Source organism: Mirounga leonina, unplaced genomic scaffold (genome assembly GCF_011800145.1).
Source record: "Mirounga leonina isolate KUSES-001 unplaced genomic scaffold, KU_Mleo_1.0 Mir_197, whole genome shotgun sequence".
In the NCBI taxonomy this organism is placed as follows: domain Eukaryota; kingdom Metazoa; phylum Chordata; class Mammalia; order Carnivora; family Phocidae; genus Mirounga; species Mirounga leonina.
In genome coordinates, this window is record NW_023270494.1 from 908,056 (window position 1) to 932,842 (window position 24,787).

General features: G+C 49.9%; 1 protein-coding gene and 1 pseudogene across 1 annotated transcript in view; one reads left to right on the forward strand and one right to left on the reverse strand.

The window, feature by feature from the left end:
- The first annotated feature begins 6 nt into the window (after nt 1–6).
- Nucleotides 7–24,787, forward strand: part of LOC118024147 (coiled-coil domain-containing protein 57-like) — a 47,524-nt gene continuing 22,743 nt past the window's right edge. The window contains exons 1-3 of the mRNA XM_035025731.1: nt 7–100; nt 9,427–9,527; nt 17,652–17,868. Of these exons, the coding sequence (XP_034881622.1) occupies nt 58–100; nt 9,427–9,527; nt 17,652–17,868 (361 nt within the window). The 5' untranslated portion in view covers nt 7–57. The remainder of the gene's footprint in view (nt 101–9,426; nt 9,528–17,651; nt 17,869–24,787) is intronic.
- Nucleotides 6,475–7,306, reverse strand: LOC118024148 (annotated as a pseudogene).

The window sequence follows — 24,787 nt, forward strand, 5'->3', positions numbered from 1 at the left end:
AAGGAGGCAGCTCGAAAAATCCTCCGCCTCTGCCTGGAGAAAGAACAGCTCCTGGAGATGGGGAACAGGCTCCGTGCAGAGCTGGGCCACCATGCCCCAGGTGAGTTTGGGAGCTGCGACCTGCCCTGCTGGGCTGTGGGGTCAGGGGGCCCAGGGGCCCTCCCAGAAGGGCTTTCTTCTTGCCTGCTCCTCTGGAAGGGGCAGGGGAGGGACCTAGGAGGCGGGACGAGAGGAGACTTGCTGCCCTGAGGGAGGGTCTGGCCTGACTTCTCAGGCAGGCAGGAGGGAGAACAGAAGCTGCCCTTGTGGAGTGAAGCCGGGGTCAGGAGTCACGGGCACAGAGCAGAGCTTCATCCTGCGATGGGAGTTCCATGAACCCGTGCCTCGGGCAGCATTTGTGAGAAAAATACTGCACTTAGCAAAACAGGCGGCATTTCTGTGCTGCATTGTGGGGAGCTGCGGCCGCCGTGTTCTCGGCCGGCTCTGCCTGGACTTGTCACCAACAGCCGCTGTGTGTCCCCTAGGACCCGGCCTGAGACCTCCAGCTGCCCACAGGTGTCTCAGAGGGCCCCGGTCCCCAAGGAAGACAGGCAGCGCTCCAACCAGACTAGAAAGAGGCGTGCCCTTGTTCCAGGCACGCAGGTCAGGCCCAGGCGGCCACGGAGGACACAGAAGCCCAGGGCTCTGTCGGCTGCAAGCTGTGCTCAGACTGACTGTCTTTGCCGATAATTTATTCAACGTGGGTTCACTGCGGGACTGACCATTTAAAATAGTAATATTTCACAAGCCAATAGCGTACAGGATACTGTCTCTTAATGAGCCAATAAGGAAATAGTACGCTCCGGATCAATGACCAATAATCACACTACTGTTCCACGCAAGGAGAGACAAATTTAGCTGAGGTGCACCTTTCTACCAGTGGCTTCTTGGAAGGGTCGGTGTAGTCATCCGTTGAGAGCAGGCATCCAGCTGCCGGCGCGAAGCCAAGGCCCCCGTTGCTAGGGGACCATAAGCACCAGTGTTGGTGGGCAAGATGAGTCCTTCATGGGGTGGCTGCCTGGTCGTCACCGCGGCCGGCCCAGATCGAACGCTCCCGGTGAGCGCTGAGGAGCGAGCCGCTGGCCACGTGGCTCTCAGACCACCTTCACAAGCAGCCCCCTCCTTTCCCTGTGGCGCCCCCGTTCCTCACGCTGTAGCCCCTCGCCTTATGTGGCTTCTGCCTCTCCATGCTTTTCCAGCAAGAGCTTTGAGATACCGTGATGACCAGAGATGAGGGACTTCGGGCCCCACCCATGGTCGATGGGAGACAGCCATTCCCTCTCTCTTTGAGGGAATTGTCTAAAGTGGAGGGGTGCTGGGGGGCTGCAGACCCACCAACTTTAGAAGCAGAGACCAGAGTGCCACAAAGGGAACACCAGCAAAAAATGCTTCCTCTCAGCTGTGGCCTTAGCTTCCCTGGGCAAGTCCCCCTGATTCCTAACTACCCAACGCGAGGAAAGGGAGGGGAGGGTTGGGCCTTGTGCTTCGTCCTCAGAACGTCCCACGGCCAAGCTGTGTGGATAATAATAGCAGTTTTTATCGTGTTAGTGTTTCTGGTCTGAATATGACGAGTAGAATGACCTGGTGAGTAGGAAGGGGAACGTGGGAGAACTCGGGCCGCAGAGCAGGAGGGAGTGCCATGTCTCAGAGGGAGGGTGCAGACCACTGAGGAAACCTGAAGAGGAGGCCTGTGTTCAGAGCTGTCGTGCTGGGGGCCGCTGGGGGCCAGGCCCAGGGGCCCAGGTGGTGCCTCCGTCCACCTGCCGGTGTTTCCAGCTGCTTCTGGGACGGGCCCCATCCTCACAGGGAGCTGGCAGTCCGGCCCCCTCACTGGCCTTGGCTCTAGCTGCCCAGTCCTCATCCCACGGGCTCTGCCCCCGGGGTCAGGCTCCCGTGCCGGCCCTGTCCCTCCCGCTCAGGTCGGGCCTTGGGATCTGCACTGACAGATGGGCCAACGGTGTGTGGCCCTGTGGTCAGGCTGCCCCTGGCCCTCGGCCCGCTCCATCAGCCCAGCGTGGGGGGCACACAGGCTGTGGAGTGGCCCTCCTCTGAGGTGGAGACTGCACACACCCACTGTGGGGCCCCTCCCTTCGTGCCGTCCTCCTGCCAACTCTGCTTCTCCCAGAAACCCCAGCTGCACCCACCATCTGGATCTCATGTGAAGCCAGCGTTCCTCAAAAGGTCATTGCCAAGGTCCTAACATCGAACACTGTTGTAAAGACTTTGTGTTTTAGAGCAGTTTTAGGTTCGCACCAAAACTGTCGGGAAGGTACAGAGATGTCCCCCCAGCCTCCCGCGATCGACATCCCACCACAGTGGTGCGTTGATCACGATCCACAAACCTCCCCGACGCACTGTCAGCACCAGGGTCCACGCTTACCTCTGGGTCTTCTTGGTGCTGGACATCGTACGGGTTGGGACAGACGTGTCACCACACGTATGCACCACGGGACTGTAGTTTCACTAGAAACCTCTGTGCTCCGCCTGCGTATCCCCCCCTCCCCGGCGGCCACTGACCCTCACTGTCTCTGTGGTTCTGCCTTCCCCCCATGTCGCATAGCTGGAATCATGCCGCAAGGAGCCTTTTGTGTTTCCTCATCATGTCATTTTCCTGATGAAGTTTTTGTTCATCAAGAAATGATTTGGGGGGCGCCTGGGTGGCTCAGTCAGTGAAGCGTCCTGGGGTCCTGGGATCGAGCCCCGCATCGGGCTCCCTGCTCGGCGGGGAGCCTGCTTCTCCCTCTGCCTCTGCTGCTCCCCCAGCTGTGGTCTCTCTCTCTCAAATAAATAAAATCTTAAAAAAAAAAAAAACCAAACAGATTAGGGACCTAGCTTTAATTAGGTTGCTAACCCAACTACTTATTAGGCATGTGCACATAAATACCAAAATCGTTATTTACATTTATTATTCATAATTACACATGCATCTAAAATCCTGTTGTAAAACTATCCTAATGTAGAAGCAGTGATTTTCAGTCATGTTGTGTGTCCTGCTTGACTCGACTCGTGCTGGGCTGGGTCTTAGACCCCAGCACCCCCCATGGGACTGGCGCGGGGGCAGAGCATGCGTTTGTCATCATCAAATGATTGTATTTTGACCACTTTCTAGAACGATGGCTTGGTTGCAACAAGAACCTAATGCTCGCATTTTCTTGCAACCTTTCTTAAAGCGAATGTCCCAGTGTCCTCAGAGAAATTGGCCCTCGGTCAGAGCCCCATCCTTGGGGAGGGCCTCCCTTTTCTCTCTGGCTGCCTTTCTCCTGTGTTACCAGCCGGTATCTGGACGGGATCAGTTTGCCTTAATTTAACCCGCTCAGGAATTGGTTGGTTTTCTGAAATCTTAAGACTTATGGTTGGTTGGTTGTTTTTCCCATTCTTTGAAATTCTCAGCCATTGTTTCTTTAAGTACTCTTCTTCCCATTTGTTTCTGATCTCTTCTGGAGATGGATCTCATTAGACCTACTGGAAATCTATCCTCTCCCTACCTCTCTCGCCGCCTCCTCTCCTGCCTCCCGGGGGTGCCCCAAAAGTAACTGGAGCCAGTGGATGGATTTCTGTGTCTTTACAAGGAGTTTACATTTTGTGTTTGTTCATTCCTTTCCTTGGGTTTCATTGTTCTTTTGCTGATTTCTTTAACATTTACTTTATTCTTTCTTGTTTAGTGATTGCATTTTTTTAAGGTGTGAATTTTCCACCTGAGTATTGCTTTGGCCGTGTGTCAGGTTTTCAGGGACAGTATTAACAGTATTCCAGATAATCGGCCATTATGCAGCCAGGTTTTCTATTTCTTTCTTTTTTTTTTTAAGATTTTTATTTTATTCATTTAACAGAGATAGAGAGAGAGCACAAGTAGGCAGAGCGGCAGGCAGTGGGAGAGGGAGAAGCAGGCTTCTCGCCGAGCAGGGAGCCTGATGCGGGGCTCGATCCCAGGACCCTGGGATCATGACCTGAGCCGAAGGCAGACGCTTAACGACTGAGCCACCCAGGCGCCCCCCAGGTTTTCTATTTCATTCGAGTTGTTTAGGAGAGTTTTAGAATTATTTAGTTATTTTTGTTTGTTCAGTTATTTTTAAACACGTGTGGAATCTGTTCTGTTAAGCCTCCTTATTATACATACTTACATTCTTTCTAAATTTATGTGTGTTTGTCAACTTGAACTGCCAAGAACCATGATTTCTGTGTTAAAATCTTGCCACGACTCTTGTATTTCTGCCCCGCTCCCCTTCCCTTCTTCCTGGGCTGTCACTTGGTGGGAAGCGCCCACGGCGGCCGCAGCTCAGCCTGGTTCAGGTTGTGCGCCGTCCTTTCTGATGTTCAGTAACAGCTAGTGGTATTTTTAATCAGGTGTTTAAAAGGGTTGTTTCCAGAAAGAGGTAAAATATGGCTCAAATAGCTATGAAAATGGGCACAGGCTTAGGATTTTCTTCTGTTACTTAAGCAGTGAGGGAACCAGTCAGATGTTACAACCAGTTCCAAGGAAAAGCCCAAACACAAATTTATCCGGAACAAAGGAACTGAATTACAAATGGAAACTGAACTGGTTTTTCTAAGCGGGAGGGGGTCAGCGGTGATACTTGGAGGGACAAGGCACAAAGCGCATGCCCGTCAGAGGTGCAGCGTAGTTCAGACCCGGGGGGCGGCCCCGCGGGTCCAAGGACGTGCTGCCCACAGTGCAGTTTCCATCGAAGCACGCATTGCTTCTGACCCTTTCTCTGCTTTTGGTAAAACCTAATCTCAAAGAAGGATTATTCGTGATCGCTAACAAGGCTGGTCTGTTGGCCTGATTATTTCCATAGGTGTAGAAAGAATGTTAGTTCACCCAGCGGGCCTTCCTGAGTTTGCTTTGCTGGAAGTTTCCGTCGGGAGTCCACATTGGACTTTAAAAGTGTCCTGAGGCCAGGAAGCCAAGAACTCACCAGATTTCATCTGCTGGATGATTTTGAGCAAATTCTTTTCTTCTCAAGGTTTCAGAAATACCCTGAGCTCCCAGGCTTGCCAGGGGCGGCCTTCCTAGCTCACAGCTCCTGCTGGTGACCTGTCCTCACAACTACGTGAGGGTCATTCTTGACTCTGGCCAGGCAGACAGGGCTCTGGCTGCACCATCCATGTGTCCAGTGAAGTCCTGGTTAAAAGCAGCACAGATTCTCAGGGAACCTGTGCAAATAAATGACCGTACTACCAAGAAGGGTTAAGAAACAAAGTCCAGCCGGGTAAATGTGTAGATCTAATTGGTTTTTATTAAGTGATTCATGAATCAGGCGGCATCCCATGTAGCAAGTGGAGGGAGCTCCTCAGAGCTGTACAAAATGGAAGGTTTTTATAGGAAGGAGGATAGGGGCAAGAAGTTATTAGCAAAAGAACGGGATTGTTTAAGGCAAGATCACCTTCCCTTACAGGTAAGGGCCGGAGTCTTCTCTGGCCGAGGACCTCTTCTTCCTGTGGGGGTGGGGAGGACCCAGCAGCAGACTCTGCTTATTGGAGAAGCCCTGAGAAGCAGTTATGACTGCGCTTCTGGGGGAGCTTGAAATGCAGCTGGTCAGGCATGAAGCCCTGGTTTGGGATGCGACCTAAGTGATGCCACTTTGGGCCTGTGATTTGTGCTTTTTTTTTTTTTTTCTTTTTTTTAAATCAACATATGGTGGTTGCTTTATTTAATTTTTCACCTTAAAGACAGCAGGGACGCCTGGGTGGCTCAGTCTGGTTAAACATCTGCCTTCAGCTCAGGTCATGATCCCGGGGTCCTGGGATCGAGCCCTACGTCGGGCTCCCTGCTCAGTGGGAAGCCTGCTTCTCCCTCTCCTGCTCCCCCTGCTTGTGTTCCCTCTCTCACTGTGTCTCTCTGTCAAATAAATAAAATCTTAAAAAAAATAAAGACAACACCAAAATCAAAACCTTTGAACTTACACCTTTCAACCTGAAAGAAACAAAGAATAGCTACAATTCTAAAATAGCATCAGTAAAGCCAGTATTATTCTTATGAGTATCAATGGGCCATTCTGAAACAAGGTAAAATATAAATATCTTATTCTGTGCTTAATCTGAAGTGTTGCCACTGAAATCAATTACCAACCTATGAAGATTGCAGACTCAAAGCTGATAATGGTTATTCAAAACTAAATTTATGGAATACCCAGGAAATAGGCTGAATTGGAACCTGCAGACAGTTTTCAAATACTCATTAGCAACAATTTTTTAAAGACATAGAATGCTATTGTTTTCATATAAATTGGAAGTTTTAAAATCATCTCCCTTTAGTGCTTTCAGTTGTCGTATGGCCATAAACCAAAGACCCAAATAATTTCAAGTGATCACAGATACTGTTTAGGCAAAAGTTGTCATGGGTCAGTACTTTTAATGTTGTATACATCAAATTATAGTAAAAAGATGACCATAAACAAGATGCAGCCCCTGTATTTTCACGAACGGCACAATAGATTATAGGAAACTGAGTTTATATTCCACCATCAAGTCTGGTTCTCCCATTAGTTCACTTTGTGACTGCTCATTAAGAATATCTTCACATCCAGGGCGCCTGGGTGGCTCAGTCGTTAAGCGTCTGCCTTCGGCTCAGGTCATGATCTCAGGGTCCTGGGATCGAGTCCCACATCGGGCTCCCTGCTCGGCAGGAAGCCTGCTTCTCACTCTCCCACTCCCCCTGCTTGTGTTCCTGCTCTCGCTATCTCTCTCTCTGTCAAATAAATAAATAAAATCTTTAAAAAAAAAAAAAAAAGAATACCTTCACATCCAATAGTCTCATCATTACCCCTGAAAATACCCAGTGAAAGGTTTGAGCTCGGAAGAAATGGAAGACCCTGAGCCTGTTGCTCTGCCTTGAATTCCATTTGTAATTTTATTTTATTTATTTATTTATTTTTAAAGATTTTATTTATTTGAGAGAGAGAGTGCACAAGCAGGGGGAGCGGCAGAGGGAGAGGGAGAAGCAGGCTTCCCGCTGAGCAGGGAGCCCGATGCGGGACTCGATTCCAGGACCCTGGGATCATGACCTGAGCTGAAGGCAGACATTTGACCATTTGGTCAAATGGGTACCCAGGTGCCCCTCCATTTGTAATTTTAGTGGAAAAATTCATTTTATCTTGTTTGAGCTGGAACTTTTTTTCTGATAATTCAAGATGATGACTGGGCAGAAGTTCATTTTTCACACAAGGCCTTTTTGAAGAAGATCACGACTTTCAGAAGATCTGCTTGCTGAGAGTTCAGTAACTGGAATACCGTCCCTTAGCTGTGGCCCACAGCCTCCGGCGTTCATCTTCAACTCGCTTCGACAGACCCTTGCAGCCCCTCACCAGCCAGCCCGCTGCTAACTTCCGCTTCTGGGGATGCCTCCTGTGAGTTGCTTTTTCACAAAAGTTGCTGAGTTCTGGAAGACTTAGGGAGACAAGAAGATGCCGCTTAGAAATGCTTCCCTTCAGTTTACAGAAGCAGAGGCCTCTCGGGTTTTAGATGACAGCAGCCAAGAGGAAGGGGAAAGGGCCCTTCCATACCTAGGAAGTCGCGCATTCAGACTTCTACACGTGTCCTCGGTGACGGATTCGTGATCCATTTGGTTTGGTTTCTGGTCAGAGGAGTGCACGTTCTTCTGACTGGAGCTCTGGAAATCCTGCCTCAGAGTGGGCAGAGCGGTGCTCTCAGAGGCTGTAGCCACACGTTCCATGACCCGCCGGGGGTGCCCGAAACCGCGACGGTGCCAGACCCTGTGTGTACCTCGTTTCTCCTAGACATGCTTACCCATGATAACGTTTATAAATTGGGTGCAGGAAGAGGCTCACAATAGCTAATAATGAAATAGAGCAACGATAGCAATATGTTGTAAATAAAGTTCTGTGACTGGGGTCTCTCAAAATCATCGCAATGAGCTGTACCCCCCTTTGTTGCAACGCTGTGAGATGAAGTGCCTACGTGACGGGAGGAGGGAGGGGAGTGATGTGGGCCTGTGGCATCGGGTGAGGCTACTGCTGACCTGACTGTGGGGCAGGTGCAGGATCGTCTGTTCGCAGACCGCGGTCATCCGCGAGTAGCTGGGACCACAGCTCGTAAACGGTCCTTGCACACTGTCCTCACTGCAGAGCTTTCTCTCTTGTCTCTTTCTTCCCCCCCACTTCTTTCTTTTCATCAAAGTAAAACTTTTCCCACAGCAACTGCAACATTTTGCTTTCCCACCAGCAATGTACGAGGGTTCTGATGTCTGCACATCCCTGGCAACACTTACTTTCTGTCTTTTTTCTTCTGTCCATCCTAATGAGTGCAAAGTGGTATCTCACTGTGATTTTGATTTTGCATTTCCCTGATGACTAATGGTGTTGACCACCTTTCCATGAGCTTGTTGGCCATTTGTGTATCTCCAGATTCCATAGCTTTTAAGCTCAGGTATTAAAAACTAAGGAAAATAAATTCATTTCCAAATTTTGCCTTTCCCATGTCCTTTTATCTCCTGCAAAAAAACTGACATAGTACTTTAGGACCCATCCCAGGAGGTCCATGGGGGCAGAACTAATTTCGTAACTACCCAGATGTTAACATGCAGTGTAGTAGATGTAGAAGATGGTAGATGTAGTAGATGTAGTAGAAGATGGTAGATGCACCACCATCTTCAAGTGAATGTAATATAAGGTTTTAAAAAATTTGTTTCAGTACATACAGTACGTAATTAAGTACATATCAGTACTAATACAGTTCATATCATTATTTACAACTCATATACACAAAAACCTCATTGGAGTCCTCAGTAAGCTTGTGTTTAACCAAGTAGATTCATTCTGAGAAATGTTATATCAACAGTAATTGTATCTTGTAGTATGTGAGCTTAAAGATTAATTTCCAAGATTTGTAGGTAACTTAACCCAAACTGAGTTAATGAACGAGTATTCCTTGGCTGCCTAGATCTTTCTAAGTAAGACAGGATGCTGAAGCATCTCTTACAAGCAGAATCTTTAAGTTTATTCACTTAACCTTCTGCTGCTTACTTTTCTGTGCTGCAGAGAAGGTATATCTTTGGGTCTGTTAGTGAACGTGTTGGTTAACGGCGCTTTGAGAAGGTGTGTCCAGAGTTGTGCGTGAGAGGCCCTGCACTCTGCAGTCACAACAACTCGTGGCGTCTCCCCTACGCACACTGCAAGAGAGGGCTGACTGGTGTAGGCAGGAACGGGCTGTTCTTCTGCAGTGTTTGTGTTTGGCACCAGGGACATCAGGAAGCGAGGTGCACACAGAAAGCAAACCGTTCCAGAGACCGGCTGTCTCGGTCGGTGGAGCATGTAAATCCTGGTCTCAGGGATGTGAGTTCAAGCCCACGTTGGGGGGCATAGAGCTGACTTTTTAAAAAAGCAAAAAGGAAAAAAGAAAAAGCAAATCCTTTCCTCCTCTTGTTTCTAGGGAAACCGCCTCGTCACCCTCTGCCCACCCCTGAGGCCCAGAACATGAGTGTCGCACCTGAGGCCCCTTTGGGACAGTTGCAACCCCATTCTGCAGCTCAGGTAATACTCCTTTATCTAAGAAATATACTTCTAATAACTGTTTACTAATCACTTAAGTATTGTATTTTATTTCCAAAATGTAAAATCCAGTAAACACAATTGAAAAGGCTTCCAATTTTCAGCACCCAAGCATGGTTACTAGTAACATCTCAGTGTGTTTCCTGCTGGGGTTGTTTTGGGGTTTTTTTTTAGATTTTATTTATTTATTTGACAGAGAGAGACACAGCGAGAGAGGGAACACAAGCAGGGGGAGCGGGAGAGGGAGAAACAGGTCTCCCATTGAGCAGGGAACCCGACGCGGGGCTCGATCCCAGGACCCCGGGATCATGACCTGAGCCAAAGGCAGACGCTTAACGTAATAGCAGACGCCCCCTGCTATTTTTTTTTTTTTTAAGATTTATTTATTTTAGAGAGAGAGGGAAAGAGGGAGGGGCAGAGGGAGAGGGAGAGAGAGAATCTCAGGCAGACTCCCCGCTGAGTGCGGAGCCCGATGTGGGGCTCAATCTCCCGACCCTGAGATCATGCCCTGAGCTGAAACCAAAAGTCAGATGCTTAACCAGGCCACCCAGACACCTCTCCTGCTGTTTTTTTTTTTTTAATTACCTAAGTAAATAATAAATATAAAATTACAAATTACATCATATGTATGTTTTACTGTTGCTTTACCACCTGAGTATTACTTTTTTTAAAGATTTTATTTATTTATTTGAGAGAGAGAGAAAGCACACACACACAGAGGGAGAGGGAGAAGCAGACTCCCCCCTGAGCAGGGAGTGCAGTGCAGGGCTGGATCCCAGGACCCTGAGATCATGACCTGAGCTGAAGGCAGATGCTTAACGACTGAGCCACCCAGGCCCCTTATTTTTCAAATCTTTACCAATATGATGGGTTAAAAAAATTTCATCTTTTAGAAGTTTCTTGTATTCTTAGTGGTATTAAAGTCTGTAATCTATTTATTGGCCATATATATTTCTTTTTTTGTGGGTTATTTATACACATGCTTTGCTAATTTTTCTACTTGTGTGTTTGTACTTACTAGTTTTTAAGAGTTCCTTATAAATGAAGGAACTGCTGCTTGTCCATTATAACCTTTCCCAGACTTGTCATTTGCCTTTAGCCTTTCTTTGTTTTCTTAATCCACAGATAACTTTTTTTAATGTAATGAATTCTGTCAGTCTACTTTAATGATTTATTTCACTGTGTTTTTTCTCTATTCCGAGTTTAGGTAAATATCCACCCATTTCTTCTAGCTGTTCTGTTTCACTGTCATAATACCCATAAGTAATTATCCTCCTTTTTCTCAGTGATTTTGAATTGATTTGTTTTATCATGTGCTAAACATCTAAACTCTTGCTTATGTCTTTTTCAAATTAATTTTTTATTTTGAAATAATTTCAAATTTACACAAAGTGGCAAAAATAGCACTGTACCCTTTACCTCGACTCACCAGTTGTTAACTGATCACTACATTTGCTTTGCCATTCTTTCTCTTCCCTCCCTCTGCCTCCCCCACATTATAGATAGATAGATAGATAGATAGATAGATAGATAGATAGATAGATAGGTAGATGATGGCTGATGGGTGGATGGATGGTTGGTTGGATAGGTGGATGATGGATGGATGGATGGTTGGATAGGTGGATGGATAGATGGATGGTTGGATGGATGGATAGGTGGGTGGGTGGATGGATGGATGGATGGATGGATAAGTGGATGGATGGGTGGATGGGTGGATGGGTGGTGGATGGATGGAAGGGTGTGTGGGTGGGTGATAGATGAATGGGTGAATGGATAAATAAATGGGTAGGTGGATGGGTGGATAGGTGGATGGATGGATGGATAGGTGGATGGATAGATAGATGGGTGGATGGATGGAAGGGTGGGTGGAAGGGTGGATGAGTGGGTGGTGGATGGATGGGTGAATGGATAAATAGATGGGTGGGTGGATGGGTGGACAGGTGGGTGGATGGGTGGATAAATGGATGGATGGATGGATGGATGGATGGATGGATGGATGGATGGATGGATAGGTGGATGGATAGGTGGATGAATGATAGGTAGACACACACACACAGTCAGACAACTTTGTTCCTGGACCAGCTGAGAGTAAGTTGCAGACATCGAGCCCCTTTATGTCTGAAAACAAAGACTCCTCCCAACATTATGAAAATCAGGAAACATGACTATGGTCCTAGAATTTAATACATATTGTAAACTCAGATTTTGTGAGTCACAAGTCCAGGACCCACATTGCCTGCAGCGCTTGCACACCTACACGTGTGTGTGGCTGTGTGTGTATGGACATGCATGTGGGGGTTGCACGAGTAGTAAGTTTGTGCACGTGTGCGTGCAAGCATGGGCATAGGTGTGCGTGTGGGCATCTCCTTCACCCCAGAATGAGTCTTCTGACCTTGTCTGTCCTTCACAATGCTGACGTTTTAGAATAGCCAGGCCCGTGTTTGGCAGACCACGGGGTGGCACCTCTGCATTTTCAGGTTTGGATCTGTATTTATTTTTTTTTTATTTTTTATTTTTTTAAAGATTTTATTTATTTATTTGACAGAGAGAGACACAGCGAGAGAGGGAACACAAGCAGGGGGAGTGGGAGAGGGAGAAGCAGGCTTCCCGCCGAGCAGGAGCCCGATGCGGGGCTCGATCCCAGGACTCTGGGGTCGTGACCTGAGCCGAAGGCAGACGCTCAACGACTGAGCCACCCAGGCGCCCCTAGAAATATTATTTTTTTAAAGATTTTATTTGACAGAGTGAGAGCAGGAACACAAGCAGGGGGAGCAGGAGAGGGAGAAGCAGGCTTCCCGCGGAGCAGGGAGCCCGATGCGGGGCTCGATCCCAGGACTCTGGGATCGTGACCTGAGCCGAAGGCAGACGCTTAACGACTGAGCCACCCAGGCGCCCCCTGTATTTATTTTCTACACAGCTCCAGTGAAGGGTGCTTTCCCCAGCTGGGGCTGTCCTGCTCTAAATAACATACCTTTGTAGGGGCACCTGGGGGGCTCAGTCGTTTAAGCAGCTGACTCATGGTTTCTGTTCAGGTCGTGATCTCAGGTTGTGGGATCAAGCAAGGAGTCTGCTTAGGACTCTCTCTCCTTCTCTCTCTGCCCCTCCCCTTGCTCATGGTTTCTCTCTCTCTCTCTCTCAAATAAATAAATAAAATCTTAAAAAAAAAAAACATACCTTTGTAATATTTTTAATATATTACAAATACATATAATAAGGTTGCTCTTGTTTATCTTCCTTTACAAAAATTTTTTAGCTGTTCATCCCATTTGATCTTTACTAGGTGAATACTGTAATTTATGTATTTTTATTATAAATATTTTTAGACTTCTAAGAAGGTACAAAGACTAATATGATATACACCATCCAACTTAATAAACAAAATGTTATAAAGTCAAAACCCCTTTGAGAGTTCTACCCCTACATCCCCCCTTCAGACTTTCCTGAGTCTGGTGTTTCTCTTCTCAGATATTTAAAAATCTGTATACATCACATCCGGGGGTTGTGTATATATCTTTCTGCAGAGCGCTTTCATTCCACATTGTGCTTTTGGGATGTATCGATGCGATATATGGAGAGCAGCTACGTCAGGCCACAGCTTTAGGGCCCCCCCGTTCCACAGGTGGTACGTGAGCAGATGGGCCTGGATATGCTCCAGGAAAACCCAATAGATCAGAAAGGTCAATCTCATATAGTCTTCAGGTCATGAAACATTCTTCTTTTGATTTTTTCAACTATTTAAAAACGTAAAACTACTTTTCGCTCATGGGCTGTACAGAAGGAGGTGGGCAGGATTTGGCGTCTGCCAGGTGTGGCTTGGCAAGCCCAGGTCTAGACACCAGTTTGTGCATATTCTTTCCATTGTATAAATACATCAACATTGGCTCATCCATTCTTCTCTCAGTGGGCATTTTGGCTATTTTTTGCTGTAAACATTGTTATGAAAGTCGTCTTGTGCACACATATCAGCGTCCCACCAGATGGTGTGTCTGTCACACTGAGGAGCCCGCACGGACCCAGGATCATCACCCAGAGCCCAGGGCGTACGTGAGGGCTCGCGCTCACTGCTGTGTGTTCTACGGGTTTGCACAGATGTATAATGACACTCGTCCACCCTCGTGTCTCACACAGAGCAGTTTCACTGTCCTAAAATTCCTCTGCGCTCTGTTCACCCTCCCCCCTTTCCAGTTCTATCCTTGGTACCAATTGATCTTCTTACTGCCTCACAGTTCTGCCGTTTCCCCCGAATGTCACGGGGTTGGAATCAGAGGCCATGTAGCCTTTTCCAGATTGGCTCCTTTCTCCTGGTGATACGCATCTACGTTTCCTCCACGTCTTTCCGTGGTCTGAAAGCTCCCTTCTTATTGCTGGACGGCATTCTGTTTGATGACTGTACCAGTTTGTTTATCTCGAGGATCTCTTTAAGCTTACATTTTCTAGCTATTGCAGGCAATTGGAGCATAGTTGGCTTTTACCAAATGTTTTATAACTAGCAACTCCACAGAACTGATTAGCGCTAATACGTGTGGCAGCCATTTTCCCGGGTTCTCTGTGCGAATGGTGAGCGTCTGTGGTGAGGGTCAGGCTCCTCCCCTCACGGTCCTGTCTCAGGCTGCTGTCCGGGCCAGGACTCCCATGCACCACAGAGAACAGGGTCATCCACACCTTTGTCCTGATCTATAGAATGCTTTTTTTCTTTTTTTTTTTGGTAAAGGTTTTATTTTTTATAGCAATCTCTACATGCACCGTGGGGCTCAAACTCACAATCCCAAGATCAGGAGTCACACGCTCCCCCGACTGAGCCAGCCGGGTGCCCCAAATGCTTTTTGCATTTTATCTTCAAGTAGGAAGTTTGCTGTAGGCTTGGGTGTTAAGTTGGGTCCTACAAAATTGCCATTTTTGTAAGTCAAAAGTGGTTAAGCATCAGCAATTTCATATGGTTTGACCTCATTCAGACCCTTCATCAGTTTAAAGTTCTTTCTCCTCCTGCTGTACTGAGTTTTTACCCAGAACAGGTGCCGAGTTCTGTCTGCTGGCACTTCTGACGACCACAACCGGGGTCCCGGCCGGCAGGATGCCGCTGTCCTTCCACGGAGGCCATGCCCTCCGCTGCGCTGCCTTTAGATTTCTGTTCTTCACAAGCCTGTCCACACGACTAGACGCTTCCGCCTGTAATTAACTGAGGAAACGTAGCGAGCACGTGTCTTGGTGCCGTTCCTCACTACGCCTGTGTGCAGCGTCTCATTCACCAACACTCAGTTTCCTTGGAGGATGTGGGAGTTCTATAGCCTTGAGACCAATCCCTATCCGCCCATGTTCTGCAAGAGTCTCCAGTGTATGGCTTGCCTTTTCAGTTTGTTTAAAGTAAGAGAACGCCAGCTGGGAGATGGATGGCCTGTTCCCCCAGGGGTGACGTGAGCCCCAAGGTGGCCCTAGCGAGGTAGCAATGCTCAGGCTCTGCGCTGACCCGGGGGCCCGGGTAAGGGGTGGGCGGCCAGCGAGGAGAAGCGTCACATCTGGAGACAGCTGAAGCCAGAATTCGCTGTGGGATGGATTTGGATTGTGGGAGAGGGAAGGAGCCCAGGCTTGAGGCCTGGCTGCTGGGTGGGAGGAGGCGAGCGGCGGCCTGGGACTGGCGATGCCTGGACTGCCCTGCTACCATGTCCGTCAGGCACACACCTCCTGGGGCTGGGGGGCTTCCGCTGGGCCTCAACACAAGCCCGTGGCAAACGGCAGGGTCTGCCTCACGGGACGGCAGGGATGGCAGGGACAGTGGGGAGAGCACCAGGGCACCCGGAATGGGTGTGTGGGAGAGGCCTGCACGATTGTCTGCCCAACGAGGAAACGCTGGCCTGAGAAACGGCGCAGGGCCGGCCACAGAAAGGGGGCTGAAGACCATGGCGTTTTCCACCAGAGGACCCCCTCCCCTGCACGACCCCTTCACCACTTGTGGGAAATGCTGTTAAAGCATTGAAGTACCTAGCTATTCATAACTTTCAAATCACCTGCATTGATTAAAGTTCTAAATATGTGTTATTAGAAGAAAATCTCCCAAGTTGTCGAATAAATGTGCCTATTATCTGTCACAGTAAAACGTGCATATTATGACTTGGACCTCCACTTCTTTCTAGTACATTAAATATTGCATTACACTTTATTAATCTCCTTCAAACTACAGAACTACCATGGCTTTGTTACATCCAGTGAAATGCCTCCTTTCTTAAAACTTGAGAAAAGACGACTCCATGAGGCCCGCTTTTTTAACCAATAGATAAAAAAGCAAAGGATATGATCAGAAACTATGGAGGAAGGGCACCTGGGTGGCTCAGTCGGTTAAGTGGCTGACTCTTGATTACGGCTCAGGTCGTGATCTCAGGGTCCTGGGATCGAGCCCTGAGTCGGGCTCCCCGCTCAGTGCGGAATCTGCTTGAGACTCTCTCTGTCCCTCTGCGCATCCCATTCCTGCTGGCTCTCTCTCTCTCTCTCTCTCAAGTCAGTAAATCTTTTAAAAAGAAAAAGAAAAGAAACCCTGGAGGAAGAAACTCAGTCAGTCAACAAACATGAAAAGCCCATTTATCATCACTGCTGCCCCAGGGGCTGTAAGTTAAAATAAAAAAATATGCATGGGGGCGCCTGGGTGGCTCAGTCGTTAAGCATCTGCCTTCGGCTCAGGTCATGATCCCAGGGTCCTGGGATCGAGCCCCGCATCGGGCTCCCTGCTCGGCGGGAAGCCTGCTTCTCCCTCTCCCGCTCCCCCTGCTTGTGTTCCCTCTCTCGCTGTGTCTCTCCCTCTCTCTGTCAAATAAATAAATAAAATCTTTAAAAAAAATATGCATGCATTACTCAGTTGAATTCAAATATTAATTAAACTAGAGCAGAGAAGAGCGGTGCAGTGGGTGTGAATGTTCTCTGGGGCTCCTGGAAGAGGCTGGTGGGTCTGGCCGGGCCCTCCCTGCGAGTGGCCCACTGCTCAGGCTCTGCCCTCGTCCAGCTGCTTGTAATGCTTACATTTTCTTCCATGTTCCCGTTCAGTGCCTCTTGTTCCTCCTCCTTACCTCCCGTTCAGTGCCTCCTTACGTTCCCCTCTGACTGCTCTCAGGCAGGCGTCCCCACAGAGGGAGGGTGGAAGGCCGTTCAGGCTGCGGGGGCCTGCCAGCAAACTGAGAGGCACGGGGGGTCAGGCTCAGGGCTCCCTCCCCTGATGCTGAGAAGGGGTCTGTGTGATGCTGGGGTGCTTGGTCTCCTGAAGGCCGGGAGGGGCACTCAGGTGGACACTGTTCTTCCTGGCTGGTGGACACGACCATGCCCCTCCCTTCTGGCCTGCCACCAACTTGAGCGAGTCCCTGATACTGGAAATTTGGGGAGAGCGTTTCTTCCTCATCTGGAGGGAGACCTCGGTAACACACCCCATCGGTGACCCGCCGACACTGAATTCCTTCTGTCCGCATTTTCACGGCAGGACTCAGAACACCAAGAAGAAACGTGTCTCTGAATGCTCGGGGAAGGCCCAGCCCCGCTCGGCCCAGACGGTGGGGAGAAGCGGTCCTCCTCGGGGCTGGACGGCCGGGGCTAGGGCCGGGGCCGGGGCGGGGCAGGTAGGGCAGGGCTGCTTGTGCTGGGGACGCCATGTGCTGGGGACACCGTGCCACCATGGGAAGCTGAGTGCTGGGAGTCCTAGCAGGTGGCTGTTGCCCGGCAGCACCAGCCGCTTCTCTTGGGATGGCGGATTCTGCTCTTGTGCCTTCACGGAGTGGGTCGGCCCGGGGCCCTGGGGGCATGGGCGGACACGGGCTCCAGCGTGGGCCTTGGCACAGCCGGAGAGGCGTGTTTTGGGGCATTTGCCCTTCTTTCCAAGGAGACCAGACTGCCTTTGCCTTACACGTTGCTTTGTCCTTCCAGTGTCCGTGGGAACCCCAGCTGGTCGGGCACCGGGCACCGGCCAGCCAGTGTGCCTGGGAGCGCGGGCCTGTCCCCAGGGCCTCTGCGAGATGGTCCCTGAAGCCTCACCCCAAGGCCTGTCTTTGGGCCATGCCCACCACCTTGTCACTTACTCCGGGGACAGCAGAGCAGGGCTCTCAGGGATCATTGTGTCTTTTTTTACTTTCATAGAGGCAACACAGAATCTCTACAGTGACTTGCAGATCAACTCGGCACAAAGAAAACCGGTCCCCAAAGCCACGCCCAGCTCAAGAATTCCACAGGGAAAGTGGGCACCGCACCAGAAGCTCCTCATCAGCGGCCAGCGGTCCCCTCCAGGACACGTGGAAGTTACTGGACCTGGGATCCAGCCCCTCTGGCCTCACCTCCCAGGACGACTCTGCACCAGGTAGGCTGGGGCCAGGGCTGTGGGGTCCCAAACAGGCCAGGCTCAGCCAGTGGCTGCCGACAGAATCCACGGGCAGAGAGACAGTGGCGGTGACACAAGAAAGGAGTTTATTTCAGGGAGGCCGTTCCCAGGAAGCCAGGGGACTGTTGTCCAGAAGACCCTCCCAAGTGCAGAAAACACTTCCAGGTTTATATAAGGACCATGTGGGACAGAGGTCAGTGGGTGCATGCAGGTGGGCAGTGAAGGTCAGGTCGGTCACCGTCATGGGGCCCGTCATGGGTGTCCTGCTGGCTCAGAGCTGTCCTTATAGCTTGAGGGGAATTTCGGTTCCCACTGGGGACCCTGCTCTCAGGGTCTTTTGCTGGAGTTCAGAGAGAAGTGGGAAGGAAGAGCTTGATCCATGAGGAAGTCCAGCCAGAGGTCAGAACAGAGCTGAGACCTGCTGCCCCGGCCGCTGCCTGGCGGGGCTGGGTGACCCCGTCAGGCTGACGTGCAGACAGACACACTGCAGTCTCTCCGCCTGTGCAGGCTCCTGCGTGGAGGCTCGGGGCTGTGTCACCGTGGGCCCGGGTGCTGCACAAGCCACCCGCAGGGGCCCCTTCCCAGGGAGCTGGTGCGTCAGTCTGGGAGACACGGGCATTCTCTGGGCTGCCCAGCCTCGCGAGCACGACCCTGCCCTTGCCCTTGTCCGCCTGGTTGTCACGGGGGTCCGGGAGAATCCATCTCGAGGGCCCACCTCTGGGGGAGCTGCATGAGCCCCCCATGTGGCAAGAAGGCCAAGGGAGGGCAGCCCGTGCGGAGCCCATGCAGGCCGCGCTCTGTTACATAGATGCGCCAACGACGTGATGTGACCTTGTCCCTGCTGTGGACTTTTTAGGTTATTTCCAATCTTTTGTCCTACACGTCATGTTAAAGTGAACGGCCTTGTACACAAGCTTTCAGCCCGCAGGGCAGGGTGTCGCTTTGTTGGAAAGCAGAAGCATTTCTGCTTCGTCTTCGGGAAGACGTTGTCCAGCTGGGCTCTGGCAGGTCCACAGCCACCCCATTGGGAGGTGGGCCTTCCCCACTTCACTTCCTCTTCCTCACCTTCAATTCTCTGCCCCTTTGTACCTGGAGTTTACTATCTGTGTCTTACTGATTTGTATTAGCTCATCATTTATGATGGAAATTAGGCCTTTTCTGAGACATGAATTACAGATCTCGCGCATCCCCCCACCCACCCCCCAGGTTCTCATTTGATGTTTTTTTTTTTTAAGATTTTATTTATTTATTTGACAGAGAGACACAGTGAAAGAGGGAACACAAGCAGGGGGAGTGGGAGAGGGAGAAGCAGGCTTCCCGGCGGAGCAGGGAGCCCCATGCGGGGCTCGATCCCAGGACCCTGGGATCATGACCTGAGCCGAAGGCAGACGCTTAACGACTGAGCCACCCAGGTGCCCCATCTTCTGTCCATGTCTTGACTGGATCATTTGTTCTTTGGGTGTTGAGTTTAATAAGTTCTTTATAGATTTTGGATACTAGCCCTTTATCTGATATGTCATTTGCAAATATCTTCTCCCATTCTGTCAGTTGTCTTTTGGTTTTTACTGTTTCCTTTGCTTTGCAAAAGCTTTTTATCTTGATGAAGTCCCAATAGTTCATTTTTGCCCTTGCTTCCCTTGCCTTTGGCGATGTTTCTAGGAAGAAGTTGCTGCGGCTGAGGTCAAAGAGGTTGCTGCCTGTGTTCTCCTTTAGGATTTTGATGGACTCCTGTCTCACATTTAGGTCTTTCAACTATTTTGAGTCTATTTTTGTGTGTGGTGTAAGGAAATGGTCCAGTTTCATTCTTCTGCATGTGGCTGTCCAATTTTCCCAACACGATTTGTTGAAGAGACTGTCTTTTTTCCATTGGACATTCTTTCCTGCTTTGTCGAAGATTAGTTGACCATAGAGTTGAGGGTCCATTTCTGGGTTTTCTATTCTGTTCCACTGATATGTCTGTTTTTGTGCCAGTACCATACTGTCTTGATGATGACCGCTTTGTAATAGAGCTGGAAGTCTGGAACTGTGATGCCGCCAGCTTTGCTTTTCTTTTTCAACATTCCTCTGGCTATGCAGGGTCTTTTCTGGTTCCATACGAATTTTAGGATTATTTTTTCCATTTCTTTGAAAAAAGTGGATGGTATTTTGATGGGCATTGCATTGAATGTGTAGATTGCTCTAGGTAGCATTGACATCTTCACAATATTTGTTCTTCCAATCCATGAGCATGGAACGTCTTTCCATTTCTTTGTGTCTTCCTCACTTTCTTTCATGAGTATTTTATAGTTTTCTGAGTACAGATCCTTTGCCTCTTTGGTTAGATTTATTCCTAGGTATCTTATGGTTTTGGGTTCCATTGTAAATGGGATCAACTCCTTAATTTCTCTTTCTTCTGTCTCATTGTTAGTGTATAGGAATGCCACTGAGTTCTGTGCATTGATTTTTATATCCTGCCTCTTTGCTGAATTCCTGGATGAGTTCCGGCAATTTTGGGGTGGAGTATTTTGGGTTTTTTACATAGAGTAATCATGTCATCTATGAAGAGTGAGAGTTTGACTTCTTCTTTGCTGATTCGGATGCCTTTTATTTCTTTTTGTTGTCTGATTGCTGAGGCTGGGATTTCTAATACTATGTTGAATAGCAGTGGTGATGGTGGACATCCCTGCCACGTTCCTGACCTTAGGGGGAAAGCTCTCAGTTTTTCCCCATTGAGGTTGATATTCCCTGTGGACTTTTCATAGATGGCTTTTATGATATTGAGGTATGTTCCTTCTATCCCGTGTGACTTTTGATCTCGGGGTCATGAGTTCAAGCCCCACATTGGGTGTAAACAAAATAAATAAATAAGTAAAGCAGAGCATGCTTTAAAAAAAAAAAAAGCCACAGTCATGCTTGAAGGCATCCATTCGTGGCAAGAAGGTGGAGAATTCTTTTTTTTTTTTTTAAGATTTTATTTATTTATTTGAGAGAGAGAGAATGAGAGACAAAGAGCATGAGAGGGAGGAGGGTCAGAGGGAGAAGCAGACTCCCTGCCGAGCAGGGAGCCCGATGCGGGACTCGATCCCGAGACTCCAGGATCATGACCTGAGCCGAAGGCAGTCGCTTAACCAACTGAGCCACCCAGGCGCCCGAAGGTGGAGAATTCTTAAAAGCCAAAGACCCCATGAAGGAGGAGCCCTGCCTGCAGACTGATCACCACCATCCCCTTTGAACCCAAGGCCTTTGTCAAACTGGGTGAACTTGCCATTGGGTGTCACAGCCTCAGGGTGTCCAGAAAGCAAGTGACAAAACTCAGGGCCCACCCATGGTGGGGGTGTGATGGGTGAGCCTGCCCAGAAAGCAGGGACTGGGAAGGGTCCCACCCGCCCACAGTGGGAAGGTGAGCCAGAAACAGCTCCGTGCCCCGCCTGCCCAGTGCCCCCACTGAGGACCGGGCCCTCGCACGGAGTGCTGGCAGGAGGGCCGTCCTTTATAACTTGTCACCATACACCGCTCTCATGTGGGTCAGTCCCAGTTACAACGTCCGTGTGGCCTGAGGACTTTAGTTCTCAGGGTTATGAGCGGGTGGGGCCCCCAAGGACTGGGCAGCAGTGGAGACAGACCACTTTGTGGGGTCCACTTTGTCCCAGGCCATAAACATTCCCACAGATTCTAGCTGAGAATGGGATCCTGCACGCAGGGGGCAAGGCACCAGGCGTGAGGCCAGCAGAAGACAGACCCTCCATAAACCTGGAGGATACAAGGTATGAATAGCTGAGTTTCCTAGGTTCAAAGAAATAAGAGACTTGCAAGAAAACACGTCCAAGAAACAAAGAACTGTAAAGAAAGACCAAGCAAACTTAAGAACAAACAGAACTTCAAGAAAAGAAGAATATCATCATTCAAATTAACAGCTTTGTGGATGGACTTTACAGCAGATTAGTGATATAGGCCTTATATGTGAAGCGATTACCCAGAGAGACAAAGAGGTTGAAAGAGAAGCAGAAAGCAAGCAGGTCCGGAGCCATGGAGGATGACAGCAGGTGTGATTGATGCGTGGCTGCATGCTGGTCAGAGCCTCGGGCAAATGTGCCCTGTGAGGATCCGCTGAAGTATCCCACGGTCCTCGTTCTCCACCCCCAGAAGCCTCACAACCCCCATCTGAGTAACTACAAGGATGTGCAACACCTGGTGTGTCCTAACAGAACTCAGGAGCACCAGAGGCAATGGGGTGATGCAGAAGGCTGTCACCTGCAAAGAGGGGAGGCCTGATGGACGGCTGACTTCTCGTCAGCAACAACGGGGGATCTGTATGTGCTGTCAGCCCAGAACCCCACACCCAGGGACATGTCTTTGACCAACCAGGGCAAAACAAAGACTATACAGACAATAAGAACTTCGCAACTTTGCCACCACCTGTCCCTCATTTAAAAAAAAAATCCAAAGTAGGAGTTGGCAAACTTTTCTGTAAAGGGCCACAGACGATATGTAAATGCGGGGTGTGGCTGCCTGCCAATAAAACTTTATTTAGAAAAACAGGTGGTAGCAATGTTGTTTAAGCTGAGTACACAGGTGTTTGTTTTATTCTTTTTTTAATTTTTTTTTAAAGATTTTATTTATTTATTTGAGACAGAGAGAATGAGATAGAGAGCATGAGAGGGGGGAGGGTCAGAGGGAGAAGCAGACTCCCTGCCGAGCAGGGAGCCCGATGCGAGACTCGATCCAGGGACTCCAGGATCATGACCTGAGCCGAAGGCAGTGGCTTAACCAACTGAGCCACCCAGGCACCCTTTTTTTTTTTAAGTAATCCCAACACCCAGCGTGGGGCTTGAACTCACGATCCGGAGATGAAGAGTTGCACGCTCCACCAACGGGGCCAGCCAGGCGCCCCACTGTTTGTTTTATTCTTTAAGTTATTTTATTTTTATTCTTTAAACTACACAGGTACATGTGCTTGATGAAATTTGGGAATCTTTGGTAATGGAAAGTCTTAAAGAGGAGAGTGGTCACCTGGGGGTTGTGGCAGGGCTGTCAGGTGAGGTCAGGACAGGCAAGTGCCTCTGCTGCTCGTGAGGTGGAGGTCACCATGGGGCTACGGGTAGTCTGCGTGGACTGGTGGCGTGGTCATGCCGGTCTTCCTGGAGGGAGCCCGTCTGTGTGCAGGTGACAGAGGCGGATGGTACACAATAGGTCTGGGGGGGTGGGCAGACTCAGGAGAGGAGGGCCAGAGGCCCTGCAGGGTTGGGCTTTGACAGGACGGGACTCTCTTGGTGACAGGACAGAGGCAGGGAGGTGGATGGGGGCCCAGAACTGTGAGCTCAGCTGACAGGGGCGCCGACCACAGCTCCGTGGGGGCCGGCAGAAGACACAGGGTCAGGCGAGAGGCACAGGAGGCGGCCACAGGTCCCCTGTCCTCCCCTCCCCCCCGCAGCGGCAAGCCCCAGGCCCATCGGCCCTTTGCGCCTGAGGGACAGGCCATATCCTTCGTCCGAGGCCGGCTACACAGACGCCAGCCCGAGAGTCCAGAACAGGAGCTGTCCCTGCTCTGACAGCAGAGATGCAAGTGACCGCTGGAGAGCTGTCCTGGAACCGGTCCCGCGGTGGGAAGCAGGCTCCGGTCAGATTCCCTTTCTTGCCTGCGTTGAAGTGTGACACAGAGCCACCGCTCCGAGGGGGAAGCCGTGGAAGGCTTGCAGAACCCAGTTGTGAAACAGTTGTTGGACGAGTCGGGAAGCAGGTAGAAGGGGACGGCCGGGCAGCGCCAGGCCCGTGGCAAGCAGGGCGGCCAGCTGGGTGCCGCGGGCGTCGGTGGAGACCCTCCTGCGTGGGGAGGAGCACAGCCTCCCCAGCAGCCTGACATGCTTGTACACAGGTGGCAGGACAGACTCATGGAAGTGGCTAGAAACACCTTATGTCATCATGGTGCCCCCCAGAAACTTACATGTACTCAGTGGAGCCAGGAGGGGACAGCCAAGGTGGTGGGCATTTGATCACAATCCTGACATGCGGTGTGCCTGCCCAGCTGCGGGACCGACACACTGACCAACACAGAGGAGTCCCTCGACTTGCACGTCAGGTCCAGAGGCATATGAGCCAGGGGCTGGCTCCTCTGGGATTCTCGCTCCTCCTAAATGGGCCGAAAGGGCTGCAGCAGCTCCGAGCATCACGTGGGAAGAAGGCATGTTTCCCTTTCTCTTCATTGCAAATGGAAGTGTTTCTCCAGAGCTCCTGACAGACCCCTCTTCCACCTCACCAGGGGTTGTCTCAGACCTGAGGACAGCGGCCAGGAACTGTGTTGGGGTCCTCGGCAGGAAAGCTGGGAAAGGCCGGGGATGGGGGTTGGGCCTTCAACAGGGTCTGTGCCGGGGAGGATGGCCAGACACCGGCTGGGGTGGGGTCGCCGTGCCCTTTGTGAGCAGTGCTTTGTGATTAAAAAGTAAGAAAGATAATTTCAGTTGTAGGCTTTTGGTTCACCTTTGAAAAACTGAGGTGGGAGGAAAAGGTTGAAATTAATGCAATTTAGTTTTTTTTTTTTTTAAGATTTTATTTATTTATTTGACAGAGAGACAGCGAGAGAGGGAACACAAGCAGGGGGAGATGGAGAGGGAGAAGCAGGCTTCCCGCGGAGCAGGGAGCCCGATGGGGGGCTCAATCCCAGGACCCTGGGACCATGACCTGAGCCGAAGGCAGACGCTTAATGACTGAGCCACCCAGGCGCACCATAATTTAGATGTTTTAATTATCTACAAAACTTCTCTATGCCCCCTTGTATCCTGAGTATTTGAGTATGCATAATTGAGTTACCTATATGATACTCTACTTTGTGTAAGAACACTTTTTTTTTTAAAAGATTTTATTTATTAATTTGACAGACAGCGAGAGAGGGAACACAAGCAGGGGGAGTGGGAGAGGGAGAAGC